General features: G+C 39.3%; 1 protein-coding gene across 4 annotated transcripts in view; it reads right to left on the reverse strand.

Moving 5' to 3' along the window:
- SPATS2 (spermatogenesis associated serine rich 2) overlaps positions 1-25,385 on the reverse strand; it is a 59,311-nt gene that overhangs the window by 21,515 nt on the left and 12,411 nt on the right. For all 4 annotated transcript variants that reach the window (XM_060688840.2, XM_034412550.3, XM_087886973.1 and 1 more), the window contains exons 2-3: positions 19,922-20,211; positions 625-704 (exon numbers count right to left, since the gene is read on the reverse strand). In XM_060688840.2, the coding sequence (XP_060544823.2) occupies positions 625-704; positions 19,922-19,946 (105 nt within the window). In that variant the 5' untranslated portion in view covers positions 19,947-20,211. The remainder of the gene's footprint in view (positions 1-624; positions 705-19,921; positions 20,212-25,385) is intronic.

A 25,385-nucleotide genomic window follows, 5' to 3' on the forward strand; every position in this document is an offset into this window, starting at 1 on the left:
ATTAGAGCTGCAAGCAATATGAGCCCACAGCATGAGTAAAGCCTTCCAGCTTTCACTGGTTAAGATGTCACTGAAAAGCAAATATGCTCTGAAACAGTCTGACCAGAAAAGCTTGTCCCCAAATCAATACCAGCTTAAAAAAGAAGAGGAAAAACAAATGTTCAGCCATGAGACAACAAGAGGCAGCACAAGAAGCAATGGATGGAGATTAATCAAGGAGAGAAGCAACCTAGAACAAAAGAGAAATTAATCAGTGGAACGACTTGCCTCCAGAAGTTGTGAATGCTCCAACACTGGAAGTTTTAAAGAAGAGATTGGACAACCATTTGTCTGAAATTTATAGGGTCTCCTGCCTGAGCAGGGGGTTGGACTAGAAGACCTCCAAGGTCCTTTCCAATTCTGTTATTCTAAGACAAGCTATCTGTCAATCAATGGTTGCAATTGTGGAAGATACCACTTCCAACAGCAAAAGGGTTACAATAAAAGTTAAGAACTTATTGTAAATTGAAAATTTCCCTGTATGCTCTATTCATACTTCAAGGGAATCATCATACTTTCTGACTTTCAAAACAATATTATGCTATTTTCAGCTCTTAATGAAGTAACTGTTAAGATATTACTTACCTTCTCTTTCATATTTTCAAAGGTACCTCCTTGGGCCATCACGGTGTTTGACTGCACATCAAAAATAAATCCTGACAAATCTGAAGAGTCAGAAAGAAATGAATGTTCAGAATTCAACAAGGAAGAAATTTAAGTTCAGAGAGTAGCTGCAGTTATAGATCGTTCTGTGCAGAATCATATAAATATAGGCTGGAAATTATGCTAGAATAACTCATCCAATCCCTGAAAGCAATAATTTGTAGGCACACCCCCTTGGGAGAGGCAGAAAGCGTATCAGTTTCACCTGCTGAGCACCACAGCATTAGTACATACTTTTTTGAAGCAGACTTCTGAAACAAACAGTTCTGGCAATATTGCAAAACTAGTCAAATATTAAAATGTGCACTAGAAAAGTATTAACTGAATAGTTTTCAAAGTCAGAAATTCAGACTTCTATGTCCCGAGGCATACTGAAGTTCTTCTTAATGTCTATCACTAGATTCTACATAATTTTCAGGGTAATTCTATTTTTAGACCAGAATTATAGCAAGCTGTGTTTCCTGCTAGCTGTAAACATTTCTTGGCTATTCTATGTTCCAAGGCTGATTAGTCATTAGTTGATTGTTTGGGAAAAACTCATCCTCCAATGCTGATATAGCTGAGGTCATTGTTAATAGCAGTGTGGAATCAGTTCTTACTTTCAGGATTGCTGGATAAAAAATGACTGGATTTTTAACTGATCTCCATTGATTCCATACCCAGTTCTACTATGCTCTTCCCAGCTCACAAAAAATAATAAGCTATGTAGCAGAAGTATAAATTTTACCCCTGAGGTAGATACCCTTCTCTACCTCAAAGATGACACTGGCCCACTCAACTAAGATCAGAATTCAACATTTAAAGCAGTGCCATGTCTAACAATCAACTGGAATCCACTATCTTTGTTTGAAACTCATAGCCAGAATATTAGATTGACAGTGCAGTTTATCAAGAGACACACTAGTTCTGTTTCTTTCCTAACCCATTTATTTTTGGGAATATATTGAAATTCTTTTACATTAGCAACCCTAAAAGAAAAACTCCCAGAAGAATCACAAAAGCAATGAATGAATTGCTCCTTTTCAAATTGGCAATATAAAATCAATTATGGAAACTGGATACATTTTTTTCTGCTCTTTGCTAATACAAAAAATAAGATACCAAATCTACGAACAAGAATCCACTTCAGCTTCAAGATTTTATTTTATATTGAATATTGCCTCTCTCTTTTGGTTATATAAAGTGCAGGATTTCTGTAATGCATTATTACGTCTACTAGTTATTATAATTTTCATGAAAAATGATTAGATATTCTGCTTTTATACATGCCACCAAATAGGGATATTACAGGTCTATCCTTTTATCAGTTTTAGATCTAGCAGCAAATGAGTTACTTGATGACTTAAATATCTAGTTGGTGATGCAGAAATCAGTAGTACAGCAAATGTAACTTGAGATATTTTATCTGAAAATTCTTTAAAGTCTCCAGATCTGAAATTCAAAGTTCAACCAGGAAGTAAACATGTAATATTCACCTTTCTTTCAATGGTTATCCAGAGATGCATTAGTTTGATGACTCTTTTAATTTTAACAGACATTGCTCTGTCTTTTGAATTGCATGAGGAATTCAGTGAAATATTGCATGAGGAATAATGGAATATTAATTTGCATAATAACCTTATTCTCTCCAATAACGACTTGAGGTATTTTTCCTTTACAAAGAAATAGTTGAAAAAGCAGTTTGGCGAAATCAATTACTTATTCCTCTTAGATCATTAAACAAATCTCAACTTGTTTGCTAACATTGATTTAACAGTCCTCTTTTCACAAAAATACATTTGTACCATAATGACTTCAGAATTAAGAGGTCAAGCATGTATTTTATTGCTTTAAAACAGGGGTTTCCAATCTTGGCAACTTTAAGACTTATTGACTTCAACTCCCAGAATTCCCCAGCCAGGCATAACATCTCTTTATTAGATAAGCATATGCAGGCAGTTACCACAAGTAATTCACATTCAGATTATCATTCAATCATGTTTCCTAAATACCAAAATAATTATTAAAATAACTAAAATACTAGGAACAACCTATTCACCATAGCAACAATATACAGTCAGGTCCAGAAATATTGGGACATCGACACAATTCTAACATCTTTGGCTCTATAAACCACCACAATGGAGTTGGAATGAAACAAACACAATGTGCGTTAACTGCAGACTGTCAGCTTTAATTTGAGGGTTTGTACATCCAACTCAGGTGAACGGTGTAGGACTTACAGCAGTTTGCATATGTGCCTCCCACTTGTTAAGGGACCAAAAGTAATGGGACAGAATAATAATCATAAATCAAACTTTCCCTTCTTAATACTTGGTTGCAAATCCTTTGCAGTCAATCACAGCCTGAAGTTTGGAACACATAGACATCACCAGACGCTGGGTTTCATCCCTGGTGATGCTCTGCCAGGCCTCTACTGCAACTGTCTTCAGTTCCTGCTTGTTCTTGGGGCATTTTCCCTTCAGTTTTGTCTTCAGCAAGTGAAATGCATGCTCAATGGGATTCAGGTCAGGTGATTGACTTGGCCATTGCATAACATTTCACTTCTGTCCCTTCAAAAACTCTTTGGTTGCTTTTGCAGTATGTTTTGGGTCAGTGCCCATCTGCACTGTGAAGTGCCGTCCAATGAGTTCTGCAGCATTTGGCTGAATGTGAGCAGATAATATTGCCCAAAACACTTCATAATTCATCCTGCTGCTTTTGTCAGCAGTCACATCATCAATAAATACAAGAGAACCAGTTCCATTGGCAGCCATACATGCCCACGCCATGACACTACCACCACCATGCTTCACTGATGAGGTGGTATGCTTAGGATCATGAGCAATTCCTTTCCTTCTCTATACTCTTCTCTTCCCATCACTCTGGTACAAGTTGATCTTGGTCTCATCTGTCCATAGGATCTTGTTCCAGAACTGTGAAGGCTTTGTTAGATGTTGTTTGGCAAACTCTAATCTGGCCTTCCTATTTTTGAAGCTCACCAATGGTTTACATCTTGTGGTGAACCCTCTGTATTCACTCTGGTGAAGTCTTCTCTTGATTGTTGACTTTGACACACATACACCTACCTCCTGGAGAGTATTCTTGATCTGGCCAACTGTTGTGAAGGGTGTTTTCTTCACCAGGGAAAGAATTCTTCGGTCATCCACCACACTTGTTTTCCATGGTCTCCCAGGTCTTTTGGTGTTGCTGAGCTCACCGGTGCATTCCTTCTTTTTGAGAATGTTTCAAACAGTTGTTTTGGCCACGCCTAATGTTCTTACTATCTCTCTGATGGGTTTGTTTTGTTTCTTCAGCCTAATGATGGCTTGCTTCACTGATAGTGACAGCTCTTTGGATCTCATCTTGAGTTGACAGCAACAGATTCCAAATGAAAATAGCACACTTGAAATGAACTCTGGGCCTTTTATCTGCACATTGTAATTGGGGTAATGAGGGAATATCACACACCTGGCCATGGAACCGCTGAGAAGCCAATTGTCCCATTACTTTTGGTCCCTTAACAAGTGGGAGGCACATATACAAACTGCTGTAAGTCCTACACCGTTCACCTGAGTTGGATGTACATACCCTCAAATTAAAGCTGACAGTCTGCAGTTAACGCACATTGTGTTTGTTTCATTCCAACTCAATTGAGGTGGTTTATAGAGCCAATGTCGATGTCCCAATATTTCTGGACCTGACTGTATTTGTTACTTGCTGACTGCATTGAAGTAACCAATTATTCTGACACTATTTTAGTAAATAAACCTTAAGAAATAATTGGTGTTAGAAAGAGTTCAGTCAGCTGTTCCCAAGCCTTTTTCCCAAGCTCCTTATTAAGATGAAACCCCAAAATGGAATCTTCTATCAATAATAATGTCATCAAGGTACAGTGACATTTTTGCTTACTTCTAATTTAGTATGCTAGAAAACAGACTGCATATTAATTTGTAATCATGTTAAATTTATAAGACATAGTATAGTTATGGTCTTATAAATTTAACATGAACTATGGTTACAGGTGATCCCACCAACCTACCATGTCAGCATTATTAAAATTGCAAAAGAAAACATTGTATATGGCAAACTATTTATATAACTTTCCATATGTGGTTGCCAAGGTACAGATCTCAAGATGTGAGCACAGTGTGGGGGTAAGTGTGGAATTTTTATCTATAAAAAAAGAACCTATGGAGAAAAAACAGTGAGCTCTTCCTTCTTCCATAGCTCATGCCATTTTCTCTGTTCTGAGAAGAATGGACGGAACACCGGAAAAGCTAGTATTTAAAATGGCCCTTAACATTTTTCTTCAAAGATTGTAGTTTGAAAACTGCTGCCGTAGGCTACACAGAATTTGTTCATAATATAATCTTGTAATATATAGGAAGATGCAGGAGATGTGACGATGTGCAGTGTCTTGTCCTACATAGTGAGTTATTGGGATTTTAAATCTTCTCTGTCCTGCACATTGCTGTGGATTTTTGGATGCAAGTCTACTTCTGAGACTTCACAATGACCATGAAAACCTAACCATGCACCTCCATCAGGTCAACCATGAACTAAATCTTTGCTCTTTGGTTGCTCTGTCTTTCCATAAAAGACAGAGCAACCTGACAAAGTGAGGAAAGCCCATGTTGCTTGCCAAGAGATGCTTGCTAAATAGGATGACTATTTAGTCATCCTGTTTATTTCCCAATTACTCAGTAGCAGCACTCCATAGAAAATAGCACAGAAATAATAATTGGGGGTAATTTTATACCACAGAAGAGAAACTTCACTTAATTAATCATACCTAAGTAGGAATTGCTAGAAATTCAAGCACCTTCTTTTCAGTTCATTATTCAACAAACTCTTCAAGAACTAACTGAAAAGGCTTATCACAAAATACTTTAAGATCAAAATCATAATCATCTCTTGGGAGGCCCCCACCGCCACTCTATCCCCAGCCCTCTATGGCTCTGAGGCCAAATATAAGGAAAATGGGAAAGATTCATTAGTTGGAATTACAGCTAATGGCCTACTATGTCCAGAAAATTCATTAAAATCTGTATAGTAGTATGAAGGTTTCTATAAACCTGGCTTCCCCATTGACTTTGCTTGTCAAAAGATCGCAAAAGGTGATCACATGACCCTGGGGACACTACGACTCTCATAAATACACGCCAGTTGCAAGTGTCCAAATTTTGATCATGTAACCTGGGGATGCTGCAACAGTTCTAAGTGTGAAAAATGGCCACAAGTCAGTTTTTTCAGTGTCATTGTAACTTTGAATGGTCACTAGTTGAAAGGTTGTAAGTCAAGGACTATCTGTAATTAGATTTGCATCCTTTATCTTTTAAACAGCTTTCTGGTTCCCATTGTGGAGAGTAGTCTTGTTAATATAAGGCTTTCTGAGGGCATAGGTTTGGCATGTGGCCTTGTCCAATTTATTTCCTATATACAACTTAGGCACTAGAGGCCCTGAAGGATTCATTCTCTCATAGTAATCTATTAAATTTTACATTCAGATGTCCATATAACGTTAGCTGCTTATATGATTAACTATTGCTAACAGCATGAAAGACTCAAGAGACAAGCAAGGCATCTTGGCAGTCATACTGAACTTCAGTGATACTTTGGAACTAAGTGTCAAAGAAAAAAAATTATTCCCATTGCCAATTGCATTTATACAATAATCTGTAGCATGAAAAATCAACATTTTTCTTAATAAACTAAGATTCTTAGGACTTACATTAATTGCTAAGGAAACAATATTAAACATTAGTTCTGATTGAAAAGAAGACCCAGTATAAGTCACTTATACAGGAAGTCCTCAACATATGACCACAATTGAGACCGAAATTGGTTGTTAAGTGAGACATTTGTTAAGTGTTGCCCCATTTTACGACCTTTCTTGCTTGTTAAGTGAATCACTGCAGTTATTAAGTTAACAACATGGTTGTAAAGTGAATCTTCCCCACTGACTTTGCACGTCAAAAGTTTGCAAAAAGGGGATCACATGAACTTAGTTATAAGTATGATCCAGTTGCCAAGCATCTGAATTTTGATCACGTGATCATGGGGATGCTACAAAGGTTGTAACTGAAAAATGGTCATAAGTCACTTTTTTCAGTGATGTTGTAACTTTGAATGGTCACTAAATGAACTGTTGTAAATCGAGGACAACCTGTATAAAATGGAACTGCATTTGCTGACTTTTTGTTGTTCTACCGAATTCTGCAACTTATGTGCAAATATATTCTCTCTTTAGGAAGGAAAAAAAAAGGGAATTTGAACCTATGGGGTTACATTTGTTTAGAATTCTAGAAATTTTTAGAAATTTTAAATCTTCATTTCAGGGAGATTAGTTTTAAAAGAGTGAGCAATATTTATAGATATACATTTATGCAACCCTAAATTCAACAAGAACTGCAAGATGGACAGCTATTTTTCTTTGTAGCAGCTTTCCTACGCAGCTGAAAACAAATACTGAAACTCTTCTAAGTGAGAAATTCTGATGCAACACAAAAGTTATTGCTAATAAAAAAAAACTTTAGCTGCAAATTCCTTTTTAAAAGATGGACCATGCTTTTCATTGTTCCATGAACTATAGTCATGGCTAAGTCAACATTGTAGTGTGGTTTTTGCAGTTGCTTTTTCCATAAGCTCATTTCTTTTTCAACAAGGGAAGATAAAAACCTAAATGTAACCAAACCCGTTGTTCCATAAAACAAATGTGGAGTAGGCAAATTAATTGCAGTTAACGACATAATATAAAACACAACTGCTCTCAGAAAAATAAGATTACATAAAATTCACCCTTTTGTCAGAAATTGGAGTCAGAGTATTTTTGGAGTATTTTTTTTTTTAAATGGCACTAAACAGCATCTTTCAAAATATTTCCAAAAGGAACTGGTAGTTGCGGGTGGAGAGAATAATAGATGTAGGAGTGGTGACTTTGGATAGAGCTGAGGGTCTTTAACAGACTGGAGCTGGTCGAATTTGCCAGTGTGGATGAGGTAAAGTGGTATTTGGTGAAGCAGTGCCTTGGATAGATATTGCAGATTTGGAAGAGAGTAAGAATGCCCATCAGGAAATCCAATTCATGGTGCTTCACCATGATGGAATGCAAGCTTCAGGTTCAAGAATTTGAAACTGGAGGAAAATTACTAGCAATTTCCTGTCCTGGGTAATTCCTGTTGGACTGTGGCTGGGTGTCAGTGCAGCTTGATTTACTTCTACGCATTTTAAGAATGGGACAACAGGGTCAAGATATAATGCCCTAAGTCTAGTGGGGGCTTCATGGGCTTAGCAACTGAAATGCTAGAGTTGTTTACAGCTCAGGTTGAGACTCCTGGTAACATTGGACTCCCTCTGAGAATTCTATCAATAGAATGACCCAAGCGCATGACGCTGTCTTGTGGGCAGCAGAAGAGGTGAATTGGGTCAGCAGTTTGAGGGGGTCCTCCACTCATAGTGAGATGTCAGGGGCTATGGCAGGGTACATTAATAAGGTTATCCTTGCAAGAGGAACACTTGAAGGGAGGAATTAGGATGACAGTAGAAAAGTGGTGGGTGTATGGTTGGGTGCATATGAATGGCTTTGCCATATTCCTGGCGGTCTGTAGGTTCTGTAACTGTGCAGAAAGTAGCCAAAAATATTTCATATTATATGGGGGGGGGGATTTCAGATAAGGGGGAAGCGTATCCTGATTTTGGTAGGATAGGATAGGCAACGGTAGATATGCCAATACAGTGAAGGAGGGGCCAACTATCTGTTTTTACTTCTGGCCTAGTAGCTTCACACCTGAGTAGCAGGGTTGGTGGTATATTGACCTCAAAGTACTGGTTTTCTGCTAGTTATTAAAAGTGAAAGTATTTTGTATTGTCCTTTAGAGGCTGAAGTGACACCATGGGTTTATTGATTGACACATGGGATTGGAACCATTTTTGGTTTTCGTTATAAATAAATGTATGCTTTTAAGTTAATCACAAATAATACAAAATTAGCATTTTTTTACAATCTAAACTGCTTGTCTTTGTAACTTATCAAGACTATTCCGTTGCAACTCAGAGCAAAACTATACTTGAAAACAGTTTCCAATTCCATCAAATTACAATTGGATCTACTTATTACAAGTTACAGAAAGGAACATGACACATTAGGGAGCTGCAAATTCTATTACTAGATTTAAAAGAGGATAACCTGGAAAACAAAATAACTACCTTCAGAGGGCTATTTATATCAGGCTGAAACAGAAAGCCTTTTCAGACAAATGTCCAATATTAACACATTTACTGTACACATGTCAGAAAAATTCTCTCAGGACTTAAACATAAGTGGATTGTTTCAATTTTCATTTGTTTCTCAGCCTTTTGGCTAAGGTCAAGTATAGCACTTGCAAGTTTCATACCGACACCTCTCAAAAGCTATTTTCCTGATCAAATTCTTAAAGATACTAGTCCATTCAATCCCCACAGAAATTATTTGTAAGGATTGCAACTCTTTTTCAAACCTGAGCCCCAGATATTCTTCTATGTACACATATTTTCCTGACTCGCTGTTCTGGCAATCCTACTCCTGGGTTCCTTCACTGTGATTGGTTTTGCTGAGTGCCAATAATTTTGCTCTGCAGCTCCGCTTTCGCCCCCTTGTCTCTATCCTGTCAGTCTTTTCACTCAGTGATTGGCTTCAGACCTGAGTGCCTTTTGTCTACTACATTTGTGCATTTTTCTGGTATCTTGCCTTCATTTCGTACATTTTTTAAAATTTTCTTAAATTACTTTAAATTTTGGCGATTGAGTCGGAGAGCTATGCGCCGGGGGGGAGTTTGACAGCTGTCATCAGTGAGTTAGCGCTCCTGGGGCTCCGGGACGCTAGCCGCTGATTCGCCATTTTGTTTTTAACCTTTTTTGACAGCTTGCAGAGGTTTGCCTTTGGGCACCTCTTGCTTTATTGCCGCGGGTGAGAGAGCGGGTTTTCCGGCGTGCCGGTACAATCTCCACCCTCGCAACTTTCCGGGATTGATTTGCAGCAACGGAGTCCCTGTCAATTGAAGGCATACTCTGTGGAGCTTGGATGTAGCTTCGCGGCGGTTGACAGTTCCTGCCATTTTCTGTCTGGAGGCTTTCATTGCCGGCTGACAGGAGCGAGAGTCAGCACCGGCCAGCATTCTTTCGTTTGCGGCTTGTCAGGAAGCAGCCTCTGTGCCTAGCCTCCTTGCCTTAAAAGGGCGGCTCCGCTGACAGGGAATTGTTAACGCCCACCATTTTTTTCATACAGACTTTGACAGCCCATCTTTTTCTGAGGCTCTTCTTTGACAGCAGCCTCAGCCTTTCAGCGAAGCGTGGTGTTGAGGGCACAGACTTTCCTCCAGCCTGCCTCTTCCTTGTCTGGATTTCGGCTTCATATAAGGAAAGTTAAAAAAAACAAAAAACAAAATAAAAAAAAAAAACCCTTTACTTACCTTTTGGGGTTTTGGCATAGTGTGAACCTTATTGTACCTTTCCTGACTTCTCCTAGTCAACCCTCAGAACAACGGCAAATTCGCCTTTGTCTTCAGATATGGAGCAGGAGGCCTCTCCTCCTAGACCTTCTCCTCCCAAATCCTCAGGGAAAAGGAAGTCTAAAACTAAGCATTTGGATGAAGCAGGCAAGTCCAAGTCCAAGTCTCTTAAAAAGACTGTCACAATTGACAAGGATGCCTTGCGTAGACATAATGCTTTAGAATGCCAGTTTAATAAAGCAAAACATTTAACTCAATTTCAGCCTTCCCTAGAATTGTCTACTGATGTCCCGGTGGCCCAGCAACCTCCTTCCCCTAACTCCAATTCTCAGGGCCCTGATTTGGTGACTTGGCCTCAAGGTGACTTTATTCTTGTTCCTCGTGAGCAGGGTTTACCTTATGTTCATGGGGCGCCCTTACCTCAGTCATCTGTATCATCTCAGATGTCGCAGACGGTTCCAGAGGCCACAATTTTCCCCAATGCAGACAGCATCCGTACCGGAGATTGCCAGAATGTGGGACAGCCCTTGGACTTCCAGTCACTGGTTTCACAAGCAATCACTCGTATATTTTGAGTGGAGTTGCAACAACAGACCCTTTTACAGCCATCTAGCACTGGCGCTAGCACGTCTTCATCTGCGCCTACTGCTCACTCTCCTCCTTCGAGGCAGGTATATCACCAGTTCGATGAGCATGTACAAGACGATGATTATGTTGATGACTTTGAACTTTCTGAGGACGAGGACATGACACCAGATAAGCCTGCCTTTCCAGGTTTATTCAGACCTTCCCTATTTAAATCTCTTTTACATAAGGCTAAGGTGGCCACAAGTATGGGCAAAACCCTTGACCCTTCTTCTCAATCTCAGGATCAGGTTAATCCTAATGATTCCTTGTTCATGTTACCCAAGCCGGATCAGGACTTTGTGCCTTGTCCAGATCTCTTCTCCCAGGTGATTGAAAGGCCATGGGAACGTCCAGGGTCTCTTTCAGGTCCTACCTACCATGATAAACGAATGTATTGTTCTGCTCCAGAACTAGATGCCTTGTTGCAATTGCCAGCTGTAGATGACTCTGTAGCTACTCTCACTTCATCTTCAGTTCTTACAGGTGATGTGGGCGAAGGTCTTAGAATGCAGGATAAACGTGCAGAGATGTCCTTTCGTAAAACCCACCAAGCAGCAGCCTGGGCTATTAGGGCAGCGACTTCGGCATCCTTTTTTAACAGGGCCTCCCTAATATGGCTTTGTCAGCTGCAGGACAGATTGCCTCCGGAGGAGGTGCGACTTCATCAAGATGTGACCAAACTCTTAGCTGCTGCGGAGTATTCGGCCGATGCTTCCCTTGATGCGGCAAAGTTTGCCTCCCGAGCGCTGGCATCTATTGTGACTTCTCGACGCCTCTTGTGGCTTCGTCATTGGAGAGCTGACTCAAAGTCCAAATGGTGGCTTACCGCTGCTCCCTATAAAGGATCTTCCCTTTTTGGAGCGGCTCTGGACCCTATCTTGGTGGAAGGTCGTGATAAAAAGAAAGTGCTCCTCTCATCCTATCGACGGTCGGATCGCAGGTTCTCACCTTACGGCCAGCAGCCCTTTCGGGCAGACTCAGGGCCCAGTGGGTCCTATTTTCCACAATATGCATCTCAACAATATTACCCGTCATCTGACCGGGCCGCCTTCCGTGACTGAGGCAGACGTTCTACCACCTTCAAACATCCCTTCTGTGGTGCTGGATCCCGTTCTTTCCATCAGGTAAGTGACTCGCCATCTCTACCACCCATTGGTGGCAGACTCCAGTCGTTTTACTATAAGTGGAACTCTCCACCACGGACGCCTGGATTCTACGAACTATCTCCCAAGGCCTCACTTTGGAATTTACCTCCACGTGTTCCTTTTGGTAAAATAGCCAAAGAAAAGAATTTGAGTTCTGAACTACTTACTAAATAAAAATATCAAACTTAACAAAAAAAAACTATCCTCAAAAATTTTCTGTTGCTGGAACCTCATCCACATCTTTTGTAACTTGTTACAATATTTACATTGTTTCTTTCTTTCATACAGGACTCTAGAGTCTGTTCAATAAACTACTATACTCAAAATACTCAAGTAGGTTGCCTATTCATGGAGATTCTCAATCATCCATGTCATGGTTATCCCAAAGGTGCGTTTCCAAAAGGTAAAAGGTTTTTTTCTTTGAAAACATTTTGCTTCTCATCTAAGAAGCTTCTTCATTTCTGATTGAGTGGTGGAGAATGGAAGAATTTACTTTCTTTGCAGTCTCAGAGTGCTAACAACCAGATGATTGCAAAAAATATAAATCCTTCCATTCCCCGCCAGTCAGTTTAGAACTGAAGAAGCTTCTTGGATGAGTTTTTTTTTTTTAAAAAAAGAAGACCAAAGAAAGTCCACTTGCCTTTTGGAAAAGCACCCTTGGGACACTCTAGTAGGGTGTTCAGACTGTATAATGAACTCTGAACCCCTATTTTAGTTACTAATAAAAGAAGATACAAATTTTCAGGCTACTTTCTTTAAAAAATTTTCTATTTGCCTCAATCTGCTCAATCTCAACAATCTGCTTGTTGAAAACTCAAAAAGTGGCGTGTGCCAGGTGACTTAGTTATATGTTAAAAGAAAACTAGAGAAAAAGTTAATATATAAAGTCAGACTGCATTTAGCTATTTTAAATAATATGTTGAACAAGACTAAATTAGGCACTTCAAATTCCTGTTCTGCTCATGTAACTTGTAATCTTTTTTTTTTTTAATTATCCTGCCTTTCCTTTATTATAAAAAAGTTGGAGAACATACCTAATATTCCTGCCTACTCTTATTTTCCCCACAACAAAAGCCCTGTGAGGTGGGTTGGGCTAAGAGTGTGACTGGCCCAAAGTCACCCAGCTGGGTTTTATGCCTAAAACAGAACTAAACCTAGTTTCCTGGTTTCTAGGCCAGCATCTTAACTACTGCACCAAACTGGCTCTCTCATTTGGCTTGAATTATTTTAAATATTTAGTCTCGGTTCTTTTACAATGAGAAAACAAAATGTAACAAGATGTTTCAGCCTATAAAAAATGATGCATTTTAACAAGGAATTCCATTAGCTGAGGATGGCAAGATGACAGCTAACGTTTGTAAACTAGTCTACAACTTTTCTAAACTAAAAGCCTTAAACAAAAGTCTTCAGGGCAGTGGAGACTATTGATTGTGGAATAAATAGAGTATCAGGGGCCCCATCAGTGTGTGATGGCCTGGATCCCTTATCTGCTGCTCACAAAATGTCAATTTTGTAAGTCAAAATTGACTTACAGATAAATCCAGTGTATGATTTGCCTACACCAAAGCCACAGTCTTTGATATGGGATATGCCAGGGTTGTCCCTGGGAATGGGATCTTACTTCTGGAGGGCTTCTAATCTTGGTTGGCAATTATTTTCTGCAACATAATCCATCTGAAAGATGTTTTGTCTGGATGTAGAAATGAACAGTGCTTTCTGAAGGAATATTGCGCAGCAGTCCCAAATAAACATTACTAGATGGCTTTAGCGCAGAGGTGGTTCTAATGAAGTCATTCACAATTTCCGGTGTGCCAGGCTTAGTTGGAATTACACAGATAATTTGATGCATGCAATGACCCCCAGGGTGATCTTGGTCAACACTTTATCTACTTATAACATATATATGGCTGCTCAACTTGGATGCTACCGTGTTTTCCCGAAAATAAGACCGTCTTATATTTTTTTGAACTCCGAAATAAGTGCTTGGCCTTATTTTCGGGGAGGTCTTATTATTTTGTGGTGCGTGGAGGAAACCAGAGGAAATGGCAGGGACCGGTTGCACATGTGTTTAAATATTTTCAGGGAGGGCTTATTTTCAAGGGGGGGGCTTATTTTAGTACATGCGCTCAAAAGCCCGATTGGGCTTATTATCAGGGGATGTTTTATTTTAGGGGAAACAGGGTACAATCAGCTTATAATAAACCTATATAAAGTAGAGTAGATAAAAGGATTCAACTGAAATAATCAACCTTTGATAAGAAATCAGGAATTCACAATTATTATTGTCTTCCAGATAGAGACCTTCATCTTCCTGGCTCCAATTCTTGAGGAAACAATCAGGTTTTTAATGTCCTTCTAAAAGTCAACAGGATCAAGGTCCAATATTCAATTGTGTCTGGATCACAGCAGTCCATGTGGTGTTATTGGAACCAAACTGATTAAGACTGAATTCGTCTTTCTGTTCAAGAAGATTCTGCTCAATTTACCAAGTTATTCCAATCATTTGCTAATTGGATTTTCAGAAGGGAATAGAGGGAGGGAAAGACCATTCCCTAACTTGGTGAAAGACCCAATTCACCTTAATCATGAAGGTAGGGATTTTCTACTTTGCTGTCCTTGGTAGATTCCAGGTTGGTCCCAAATCAATCACTTTTCTTGCATTAAAGCTGCCAAGACATGTTTGATTACCACTTAGAAGGATACTTAATCTGAACCATATTCCAAAGAGAAATTGACAGTCTGGGATTACATCAGTTTCAAAATTGCAAATCTCTCCCTTTTTTTAGAACTCTTGGGAAAAATGTACCCTACATTAGCTTATAATTAATTCATCTTTTAAAACATTTGTGATGCAGCAAGATGAATTCATCTGAATAAAATTGCAGGATGGCAATATACACATTAAAACATATTCTGACACTAATGGTTAGCAGCTCCTGAATTACTATTATTACCGGAAAGTGTTTGGGAAGATTGTAAACCCATGTATTTTTTAAAACAGATCACAGAAGAACATTATGAAGATAGATACTGGTAATTTGCAAGAGAAACAGGATGAAGCAGAATACCCTATTTTAACTAAGAAGCAGCTTAACATTTTAAAGAATGTTAAATATGTCTCTGGAAAATGTTTAATAAGGCTGGATATAAATTTTACAGAATGAGAGAATAAAATAGTAGAAAACACACTGAAGTATAAGCTTTGGGCATGCTCTATTCATTTTAGTTTTATATCTACATATCTATATAATTTTTATTTTTATTAATTGAAGTGCCCAATAGCTGAAGCTATTTTTTATCATGAAATACACTAAAATACAATCTGAATAAAAAGATATAGAATTAAATAAAAACTTCATATAAGCTATAAAACACAATTGCATGTAAACTAGACAGCAAGACAGTCATTCAAAATCTAAAATAATACAAATTAAAATACAATTAAGAGACCATTAAAACATGTCATAAAATAGAAAGGTATTGTGCCAGAACAAATCACAAGCATACACATTAACTAAAAGTGGAAGCATTAATAGATCAGAATGAAACTGGTCTGATCTTGTGGAGGTGATGAATACATGACTGGAAGTAAACATCTATGTTTAATTATAAAAGGGCTAATACAGATGTCAGAGAATACAAATTGGTATCATCTAGAATGATTACGGTATGTGTATACTAAATGTCTTTTCTGAATACTGTATGTAGTTTAAGTACAAGTTTATTAAGATACACATATGGCAAAGAGATTAACATAAATCTAAAAGAATGATTGGTCTCATCGTTTGTGCTGTAAGATTGAGAGAATTAGCGAAGGATACAAAGGCAATGAAAGGCTCTGAATGTCAGATGGATATCAAATGATTGAGGCCCAGAAATGCTGTTTTTCAGGGGCAGTATCAGTTATTTGGCACAGCCTTCCACTGGACATATTGCATATTACTGATTACCTTTCAGGAGATGCTACAAACCAAGCAAGCTCTTCTGCAGACCATCTGGCAATCCAACAGTTGTTCAACAACTGTTTTGATTACTGCTGCTGTGTCATTTTTATACTGTATTTTTATCTCTATTATTTTTATCATCTTTCTTACTGCGTTTTGGTGCCATGATGAGGTCAGAGTATATGGATAAGAAAAGAAAGGTTTATAGGAGAATGATTGCTGCAAAAAATAAAAATGAAAGATGTTGTATAATGTTGTAAACAATGTGTAGACAAGTCCCGGTCCCCACTTTTACTGTCAAAGCTGCCAGCTCAGACATTCAAATCAGCCCCACCTTTGTCACAAGCACAAACATACAGGGTATGGCATATATGGAGATGCCCCTCTCCCAAACCTAATCCTTTTTATAAATTAGGGGGAAAAATATTCTTTTAGAAACTGAGCGTAGGTTGCTGGACAAAAGGCTGGAAACAAGTGAGATTTACTGTCTTCCCCCAGCCTCAGATTTAAGAATTTGCAGGAAGCAGGATTACTGAAGAATAACATATGTTCCAAGGCTAATCTATTCTCTAGAGGAATAGAGGAAAATTAACTAAGGACAACACTCTTTAGTTTATTTCCTACTAGTTGATCCTTTGTGGTTTATGATATTTATGTTTTTTTATACATGCTTAGTACATTATTTTATCCACTTCTTCACATCAGAGCTGGTTCTATATTAGCAGCAGATCCTTATGATTCACTTTGAATCATACATTGTTCTATGGGAGTTTCTTTTAAGATGCTTTCTGTGATTTGAGCATCCCTGTATTTTCTTCTCCAACAGGAACGGTTTTGGAAGGGGCTATTTGAAAAGGAATTTCTACATTCTCTTTTTCTGTCCTCTGAGAAGATAAGCAGTAACTACTAAGCAGTTATTACAAAGCAGGAAGAAGGGGCCAGATTGTGTAAATCCAGAGGGTTTTTGAGAGGAAAGAGTTCCAATGTTTAGACTCAGCCCTGCCATTACAAATGTATATTCAGAAAAAAAAACTGCAAATAATCTTATTCTATCAACAGAGAATAAGAGAGAGATGTTTAAAAGAAGCAGAGAAAATACAGAGCAGTTTTGAAAGCAGTAAATGTAGGTTAAAAATGTTAACATCTAAGAAAAAATATGAAAAGGGATAAATACTGTGAAATTATTAAAAAATGGTAAGGTTGCAGATGTAGTCTGCATGCCTGGAAAAATGTAAATGTACAGATTTAGTTTTTTTCATAGAGTGTTGTGTAATTTATTTAACATGTGTGAGAATAAGTCTGTGCCCAATGATTGGAAAAATGCCACTGTTGTTCTTCTAATTAAAAGAAAAATAGTGTAATGTCAAAAAAAGAGTAAATGTGAAAACTAGAGATGGATTAACTTCAAATATAACTGGAAAGATGTGGGTAGAATTCTGATTCTGATCACAAGCAAAATTTGGAATTCCTGTCAGGGTAGTGTGTATTACACATTATATATTTGTTCTTTGGTCGCTGAGAAGAGGGAACATTTATTGCATATTTGTTGATTTAAAGACAGTGCATGATGCTAGAAGTGTGTTGGTTGCTTGGGAACGTAAGTGTAACTTTATAATTTTTGAATTGTTAGCCAAGAACCTAAATAACCTTCAGTTAGACTGTATGATGCAACGTGGAGTATGGACTTATATGTATTTAAAACCAAACTAATTGTATTTGACAGGGGAATCAGAATGAACAATTCCAAGTTATAATTTAGTAGTAAAAAAACAGGGCAAATAGAATGAATTTGTAGAAATAAAATACAAAAAATATGTATGTGGGATCACAAATGAACATGGTCTATATACAAAAATAAGCAATTAACATTGCCTCATTATTTGTTTACTATTTCTTACTTCTTTTCTGCAATTTGCACAATGGTTTTCCCAAAAGAGAATAAAGTGAGCATGTATGAACAAGAGAGTACTCAGTTACATACAGTTACAACCAATGTCTAGTACTTGTTATTAACATTCACTAAGTGTATATATGAAAAATTTCACTAAGAAAACCTGACTTATTACAGCTTCCCATCACAAATAATATACAGAATTGAAACATTAGAAATTACATCAGTATACAAGATGACTGTTTCTACCTGAAATATATATTTGAAACAAGACCAAATCATTGCTGGTTCATAAAAATTAGGATTTCTGCACCTATAACCCAATACAACTTGTGCTGTGGGGAAAAAAATCAATTAGAAATAAATAGTAAATAAAGCAATTAAACAATACAAATCAGAGCTAATACACTGATAGCTTAAGAATACACATTATTAAAATATAAATTCATATGTTCTGTTTTTAAACATTATAGCACAGATTATTAACTCAACCCTAATTCAGCTTTAAGGACACTGGAAATAGTAATTTGAACCAAATGTCTGGTCTAGAAGAGCCAAAAATCTTTTTTCCACAGGATGAATAGTGTAACAATTTACAGCTGGAAGTAGTGCACACAGCCAACGGAGCAATTTGTTCCTAGCCATTGGAATTCAGGGACCTGAATACAACTTCAGATCTATACTTCAAATGAGCTAGTTCTGTAAGATACATCAGTATCTTACTGTAAGATTTTGCAAAATAAACCTAGTATGCAGAAAGACCTCTTGTGCATTTGAAAAAGGGGGGGGGGGGCACATGAAGCCAGTTGTAACCTATTCCACTGCAGCCTCTTGGAAAGATGGCTGCAAAAAACTTTAGAGGGGAACCAATTCATGCCAATTTGGGAAGAGGTGGGAGCAACCAAATCATATACTCAGCCCTAGAATGTTTCTGAAGCCCGGGAACAGCTATAGTTTTGGAATCTATAATTGATCTCAATCTAGCCATTTTAGCTGGAAGTTATTCAATAGGACTGGTCAATAAGAATGCCAATGATTCAGATCAAGGCACTTTCAGGAAAGTTGAAACAATCCACTTTAAACTCAAAATGCTGCAAACACATCTTCCACATATTCAAAAAAGCCTTAATAGACTCTTAGTCATTGTTTGAATCTAATTCAAAGTACTAGTTTTGATCTTTAAAACCTGTCCAAATGTCATGTTAACTCAAACATACATAGTGAACCTTGAATCTTGACATATTATCAGTAGCATCCAAGAGAGGGCAGGGAAATGAAAAATACATGTTAGCCTTATCAAGGAAAGAAAAGTCACCAGCAATTTTCATTTGCAAAACCTGCATAAAATAAAATAAAATAAAATAAAATAAATAAAATAAAATAAAATAAAATGTTTTTGCAGACAGACATACTTCTCATACAATCTGTAATTAATATTAACAAGCAGATATAGATGTCAGTTTCTGATAAGATTTATTGTTCCTAAAATTAAAAAAAAAAAAGGGGGGGGTAAAGGCTTCCTGTCTAGTTGTGTCCGACTCTAGGAAACAAGTGCTCATCTTCGTTTCTTGACTAAGGGAGCCAGCGTTGTCTGAAGACATTTTCCGGGTTCATGTGGCCAGCGTGGCTATATGCCAAAAGTGCATGGAACACTGCTACTTCCCCACCAAAGTGGTACCTATTAATCTAATCGAAGTAGTAGTTCTTAAAATGATACTGATTTCTCAGGCGATGGAATTCTGCTTAGAGAGAGGTGTAATTTCTCAAATGAGGCATAGGGAATAGTCAACTCTCTGCCATAGCAGGTCTTGCAGTTGTTAGTATTGATGGTTCTGAAGCAAAACTAGAATTTTCATGTCTGCCATTAGTTTAAATTCCTAACACTAGAAAGTCGCATGTTTTTCAAATGTTGAAGACATTCCTTCTTTGATTTGGGATGAAGGATTATATTTTAGAAAAGTAATCTTATATCTATTTAGGAAGATGTGAACAGAATTTCTCTTCTTTACAGACACATAAGAGAACAATTAGAAAAAACTCCCTGACTTTGATGAATGTCTTAACACTGACTAAATTCCCATATTTGATAACAACATATTATATAGTCCTTTTTCTTAGTTATACTACCTCTATATTAAAGCTTACCTTTTTGGTTTTGCTTCTTAGACATAATAGCTTGTCTTATTTAATGTCTGATTACACAGCAAAGAATATGGTTCCTCAAGTATGAAAGTAGCAGATGTGATTCAAGTACTGCTTTGCATCCAGGCAGGAAATGGCAAATATCTGCTCAGAGACAGCAACCTCCCCAGCTCCCAAGGCAACTGGAGAATTGTCAAAATCCTGCTAGCTGAAGACTGTAGATTCTTTCTTTTAGCACCAATCTTCTGTCAGGAAGCACCCACACAGCAGTTCATGTTGCTGTTTTTCAGATTCTGAAAATGAAAATGTATAGGGGGAATTTAATTTATCACTTCTATTTATTTTAACAAAGAAAATCTAGGGTAGAGAATTATGTGGGATAAATAAGTTGTATTCAGTATGCAAGAGCATTCCACAAAATGGGGTGATTTTCACCAAACTCAATGTTTCTTCACAAAAATGCAAAACAAAGAGCAGGGGAAACTTATCAAGGCCAGTGTAACATCTGGCAGACTTTGCCCTCTATTTAAACAGCTAGTATTCTGAAACTGAAGTTAATGTATTTTACATTTACACAATATAAACTTTTTCAGAACACTGAGGAGGTTTGACTCACGAGCAGAATCATTGCAAAGAGAGTATAAAAGTGATATTTATGAGTGCATACAGCACACAATAATTTATGAAATGTTGTAGTTCCTAAGATACTGTAGTTCTCTTTTTTTAAAAAAGTTACACGTATGCCACAGGGGAAAAAAATCACAAAAATAGTTGATATTACCACCAGGATAAAAGAAAATAAACTAAATTATAAATTGTTAGTTGCTAGCCTTATATTTTTTTTTCTTTGTCTCCATAAATGTCATTAAAATTTCAGTATAAAAACTACTTTTAAAATATATAAATTGAAGAACAGAAATAGTCACATAAGAATAGTATTTTACTATATTCAAACTTTAAACACTCAGATATTAATTTTCATTTTTTTAGTTCTAAGTTTTTAGCATATTGTATTAAAGATAATAGCAGTTTTGCTTAATTCTAATAATGATGTTTTATCTCTTAATATGCTTAGGGCATTTTATGTGAAAAATCTTTGCATTTCTACCTTCACTTTTTAAAAAAAGATAATTTACTTCATATTCAAAATCAAGAATAAACATAAGGCAAGCAAACAGTCATGAAACTATTTCCTAAAAGTCTGTATAGTCCTCAGAGCCAACAACATTGTAACTCCCACATATTACGCATTTAGTCTGGTGAGTACCGTATTTTTCAGAGTATAAGACCCACCTTTTTCCCCATAAAAAGATGGTGAAAATCTGTGTGCATCTTATACTCCAAGTGTAGCCCCGCCCAGCCTCTCAAACTGAGATTTCAGAGGCTGAAAAAAGCCTCTGAAAGAAGCTTCAGAAAAAAGGCCTCAGAAATGAAGTTTCAGAGGCTTTTTTTTCTGAAGCTCTGTTTCAGAGGCTTTCAGAAGCAGATTTTTTTTTTCCTGAAACAGAGTTTCAGTAGTTTCAGAGGCAGAAAAAAAGGCCTCTGAAACAGAGGTTTCAGAGGCTGAAAAAAAAGCAAGGCACAGAGCTCACAACCAAGGAACCTGTTGCTAAAATTCACCTCTGGGAGCAGCTGATTGGGGGTATTCTGGGAGGCTGATCCACCCGCTAATCAGCTTTTTTCTTATTTTCTTTCCCAAAAACTTAGGTGAGTCTTACACTCCGAAAAATACGGTACTTATAATTCTAAAACCTCTGTTAACTATACACTCCAACATCAGTAAGGAAACTAAAAATACTATTTCAAAATGCTAAAAGTTCAGTTTTTGTTCAAGATATATCTTCCTGTTCTCTACTTGACAACCAATATTCCCAGAAGAAGGTAATTTCATTTCTTTTAGAATTCAGAGTTTATTACACATTTTAAGCAGGCCTCAAGAACTGCAACCTTCAAGTTACATATTGTCCCCCAAACGGTGCAACTTAAGAAAACAGCTATACACTGTCCTGTTTTTTTTTCATTTAAAAACAGATATACTCTAAAGTACTTTTGACAATGTTAACACACCTAGAAAAGGGGGAAAAAAATCACTCCAAATAATGAAAAAACAATCACATCTAATTGCATACCATCAGTAATATCATCATATTACCATATCATGCACCCTCAGAGTCTAGGAAAAAATAAATGAAGATCACAGCTGCACAAAGAATGCAAATAAGAGAACAATGTTAACAATACTGCAATTAAAGATTATATACTGGCTATTAAGAAAAGTGTTTATTTCAATGTCTTTCTTTTGCTTCCCACATACAAAAATAGTTCAGGGAAAGAAAAAATTGGCCGAAAGAACTACACAACCCTAAAAATTTCAAGCGCTTAAACACTGCCATATCCACCCATCTTGTAACCCATTCAATTTTTTTTCCTTCAAAAAGAATACTTCAGGAACATACATTATTTAACTAAGCCAGTGTTTCCCAAACTTGACCCTTTGAAGATGTATGGACTTCAACTCCCAGAATTCCTCAACCAGGCATACTGGTTGGGGAATTCTGGGAATTGAAGTCCATGCATCTTAAAATAGCCAAGTTTGGAAAACACTGAACTAAGCTATTCCATTTTGTTCCCTGAATGAGTTATTCTATATGAAATATTTTCTCTGATTAGAGAATAATGAAAGTCGCAGGCACCATCTGAATGAATCAGTCACTCATGACCGGGTCATCTACCATTTGGACTATTGCAATGCATTCTACATGCGCTTTTCAAAGCTACCCTTTAAAAGTTATCTGGAAGCTTCGGCTGGTACAGAATGGACGTTGACTTACCTGAACGTCCTTTTTCGGAACGCTGCGTATACACTCCAGCATAGGGTTAAACCCTCATTTCTGCCAGCAACTGAGAGAACCTTTATTGATTTAACTTCCTACTCTGTGCTCTCACCACGCCCCTTTTGCACTCAGTTCCCCAGTCTTGAACGAAGACACAGCAGGTAACCAGAACCAACTTTATTAAAACCCATCAGAAAACACAACAACAACTGACAAACGTCAGAACAAACGGGAGGGGAATGGAGTGTATACGCAGCGTTCCGAAAAAGGACGTTCAGGTAAGTCAACGTCCATTTTCCAGAACGCTGCTACTACACTCCAGCATAGGGACATACCCAAGCTTAAATTCCAGGGTCGGGTAACCCACCACTCCTATCCGAAGAACCAGAGACCACAGTCTGCAAAACTCTCCGTCCAAATGACGCCTCCGCAGATGCATAAGCATCAATGCGATAATGTCTAATGAACGGTGACAAGGAAGTCCAAGTGGCTGCCCTGCAGATGTCCAAAACCGACGCCTGGGTCGCCCAGGCAGCCGAAGTAGCCGCACTTTGAGTAGAATGAGACTGGATTCTCGCCGGAACAGGACGTGCCTGCCTCTCATAGGCCGAAGAAATGCAGGCCTTAATCCAATGGCCAATCGTGGCCGGAGACACCTTCTGACCCATAGAAGCTGGATGAAACGACACAAACAGCGCCTCCGTCTTGCGAAACGACTCAGTCCTGCGTATGTAACGTCGCAGAGCCCTGCGAACGTCCAGAGTGTGCCAAAGAACCTCGCGGTGATGACTGGGCGATGGACAGAAATCTGGGAGAACCAGTTCCTGGGATCGGTGAAACCAAGAGTTAACCTTGGGTGTAAACGCAGGATCAAGGCGAAGAACCACCGTGTTAGCGTGGAAGATACACAAATCCTTCCGGACGGACAAGGCCGAGAGCTCCGATATGCGCCGAGCCGAAGTGATCGCTATCAGAAAGGCAACTTTAAATGACAAAAACTTCAAGGGAATAGAGCCTAGCGGCTCAAACGGTGAAACTGTAAGGGCTTGCAACACTAACGACAAATCCCAAGATGGATAACGGTGAACTGTGGGCGGCCTCAGATTCGTAACGCCATGCATAAACCCCCTCACCCACGGGTGATGCGACAGCGACGTGTACGGGGGAAACGACAATACCGTGGCCAGGGCCGCCACCTGACGCCGTAGGGTCGCTGGAGCCAAACCTTTGTCCATCCCCGATTGGAGAAAGCACAGGACATCCTGAACAGTTGCGGAAGTTGGATCCACATGGGCCCCTGCGCACCAGTGACAAAAGGCCCTCCACGAGGCCTCATAAATTCTCGTTGTAGATGGTCTACGGGCCGCCTGCATCGTCCCTATCACCTCGTCTGGCAAGCGGCCCTTCTTCAGGATAACGCGTTCAAATGCCAGACGGCCAACTGGAACCACTGGGGCTCGGGGTGTTGAATGGCCCCCTGGCGCAGCACAATCCGGTGGGGAGGAATCAGCCAAGGATCCGACGCCGACAGCTCCACGAGGTCTGCGAACCACTGCCTGCGCGGCCAGTAAGGCGCCACCAGCAACACTTCCGCCCTCTCCGCAAGTAATTTCCGGACCACCTGTGGAATCAGCGGTAGGGGAGGAAAGGCGTACAGAAGGCCCGCCGGCCAGCTGCATCGCAGAGCGTCTGTGTCCTCTGCGAGTGGCGACGGAAAGCGAGAGATGAACCTGGGGAGTTGGGCATTTGCCGGGCTGGCGAAGAGGTCCACTACCGGTCGCCCGAAGCGAAGCGAAGCCTCCCGAAACAGACTGGGAAGAAGCTGCCATTCGGCCTGGTCGATCACCTCCCTGCTGAGCCAGTCTGCCCGCGTGTTGGCCATCCCGGAAATGTGGTCCGCCCGGATCGACGCTATGTGTCGCTCTGCCCAGCTGAACAGACGCTCTGACTCGAACATCAGGCTCCGTGACCTCGTCCCCCCTTCGCGGTTCACGTGCGCTTTGGCGGACGTGTTGTCTGTGAGTATCAGAACATGACGACGGTGAATCAGCGGCTGGAAGTGTAGAAGGGCGAGGCGAATCGCTCTCAGCTCCAGCAGATTGATACTGGAGCCGCGCTCCGTCGGAGTCCACCGTCCCTGGGCCACTTGTGCATCCAGGTGGGCTCCCCACCCGTGGAGGCTGGCATTGGTGGTGATCACTACCCGGTCTGGTTCCAGAAAGCTGCAGCCTTTCCGAATGGCAGTCGACCTCCACCAACGCAGTGACAGTCGAACTTGCGGCGAGACCCGTACCTTCCTCGCCGAATTGGAACAGCCTGTCCGTTGGAAGGGAAGCAGAAGCCACTGTAACGGGCGAGAGTGTCTGCGTGCCCACGGAACAATGCGAAAGCATGACACCATCTTCCCTAATAACTGGGACAATGTCAACAGGGGCACCGACCTCCGGGCTAAGACCGAGTCCAGGAGCGATACAATGCTCTTCACTCTGTCCTCTGACAGGAACACCTGCCCCCTCCCAGAGTCTATCACCGTTCCGAGATGTAAAATCGAGGTGGAGGGGACGAGATGGCTCTTGTCCAGGTTGATAGTGAAACCGTGCTCCCTGAAGGCCAGGAGCACCCTTTCCATGTCT

The sequence above is a fragment of the Pantherophis guttatus genome, chromosome 2 (assembly GCF_059756535.1).
Source record: "Pantherophis guttatus breed Tessera chromosome 2, ASM5975653v1, whole genome shotgun sequence".
Taxonomy (NCBI): Eukaryota; Metazoa; Chordata; class Lepidosauria; order Squamata; family Colubridae; genus Pantherophis; species Pantherophis guttatus.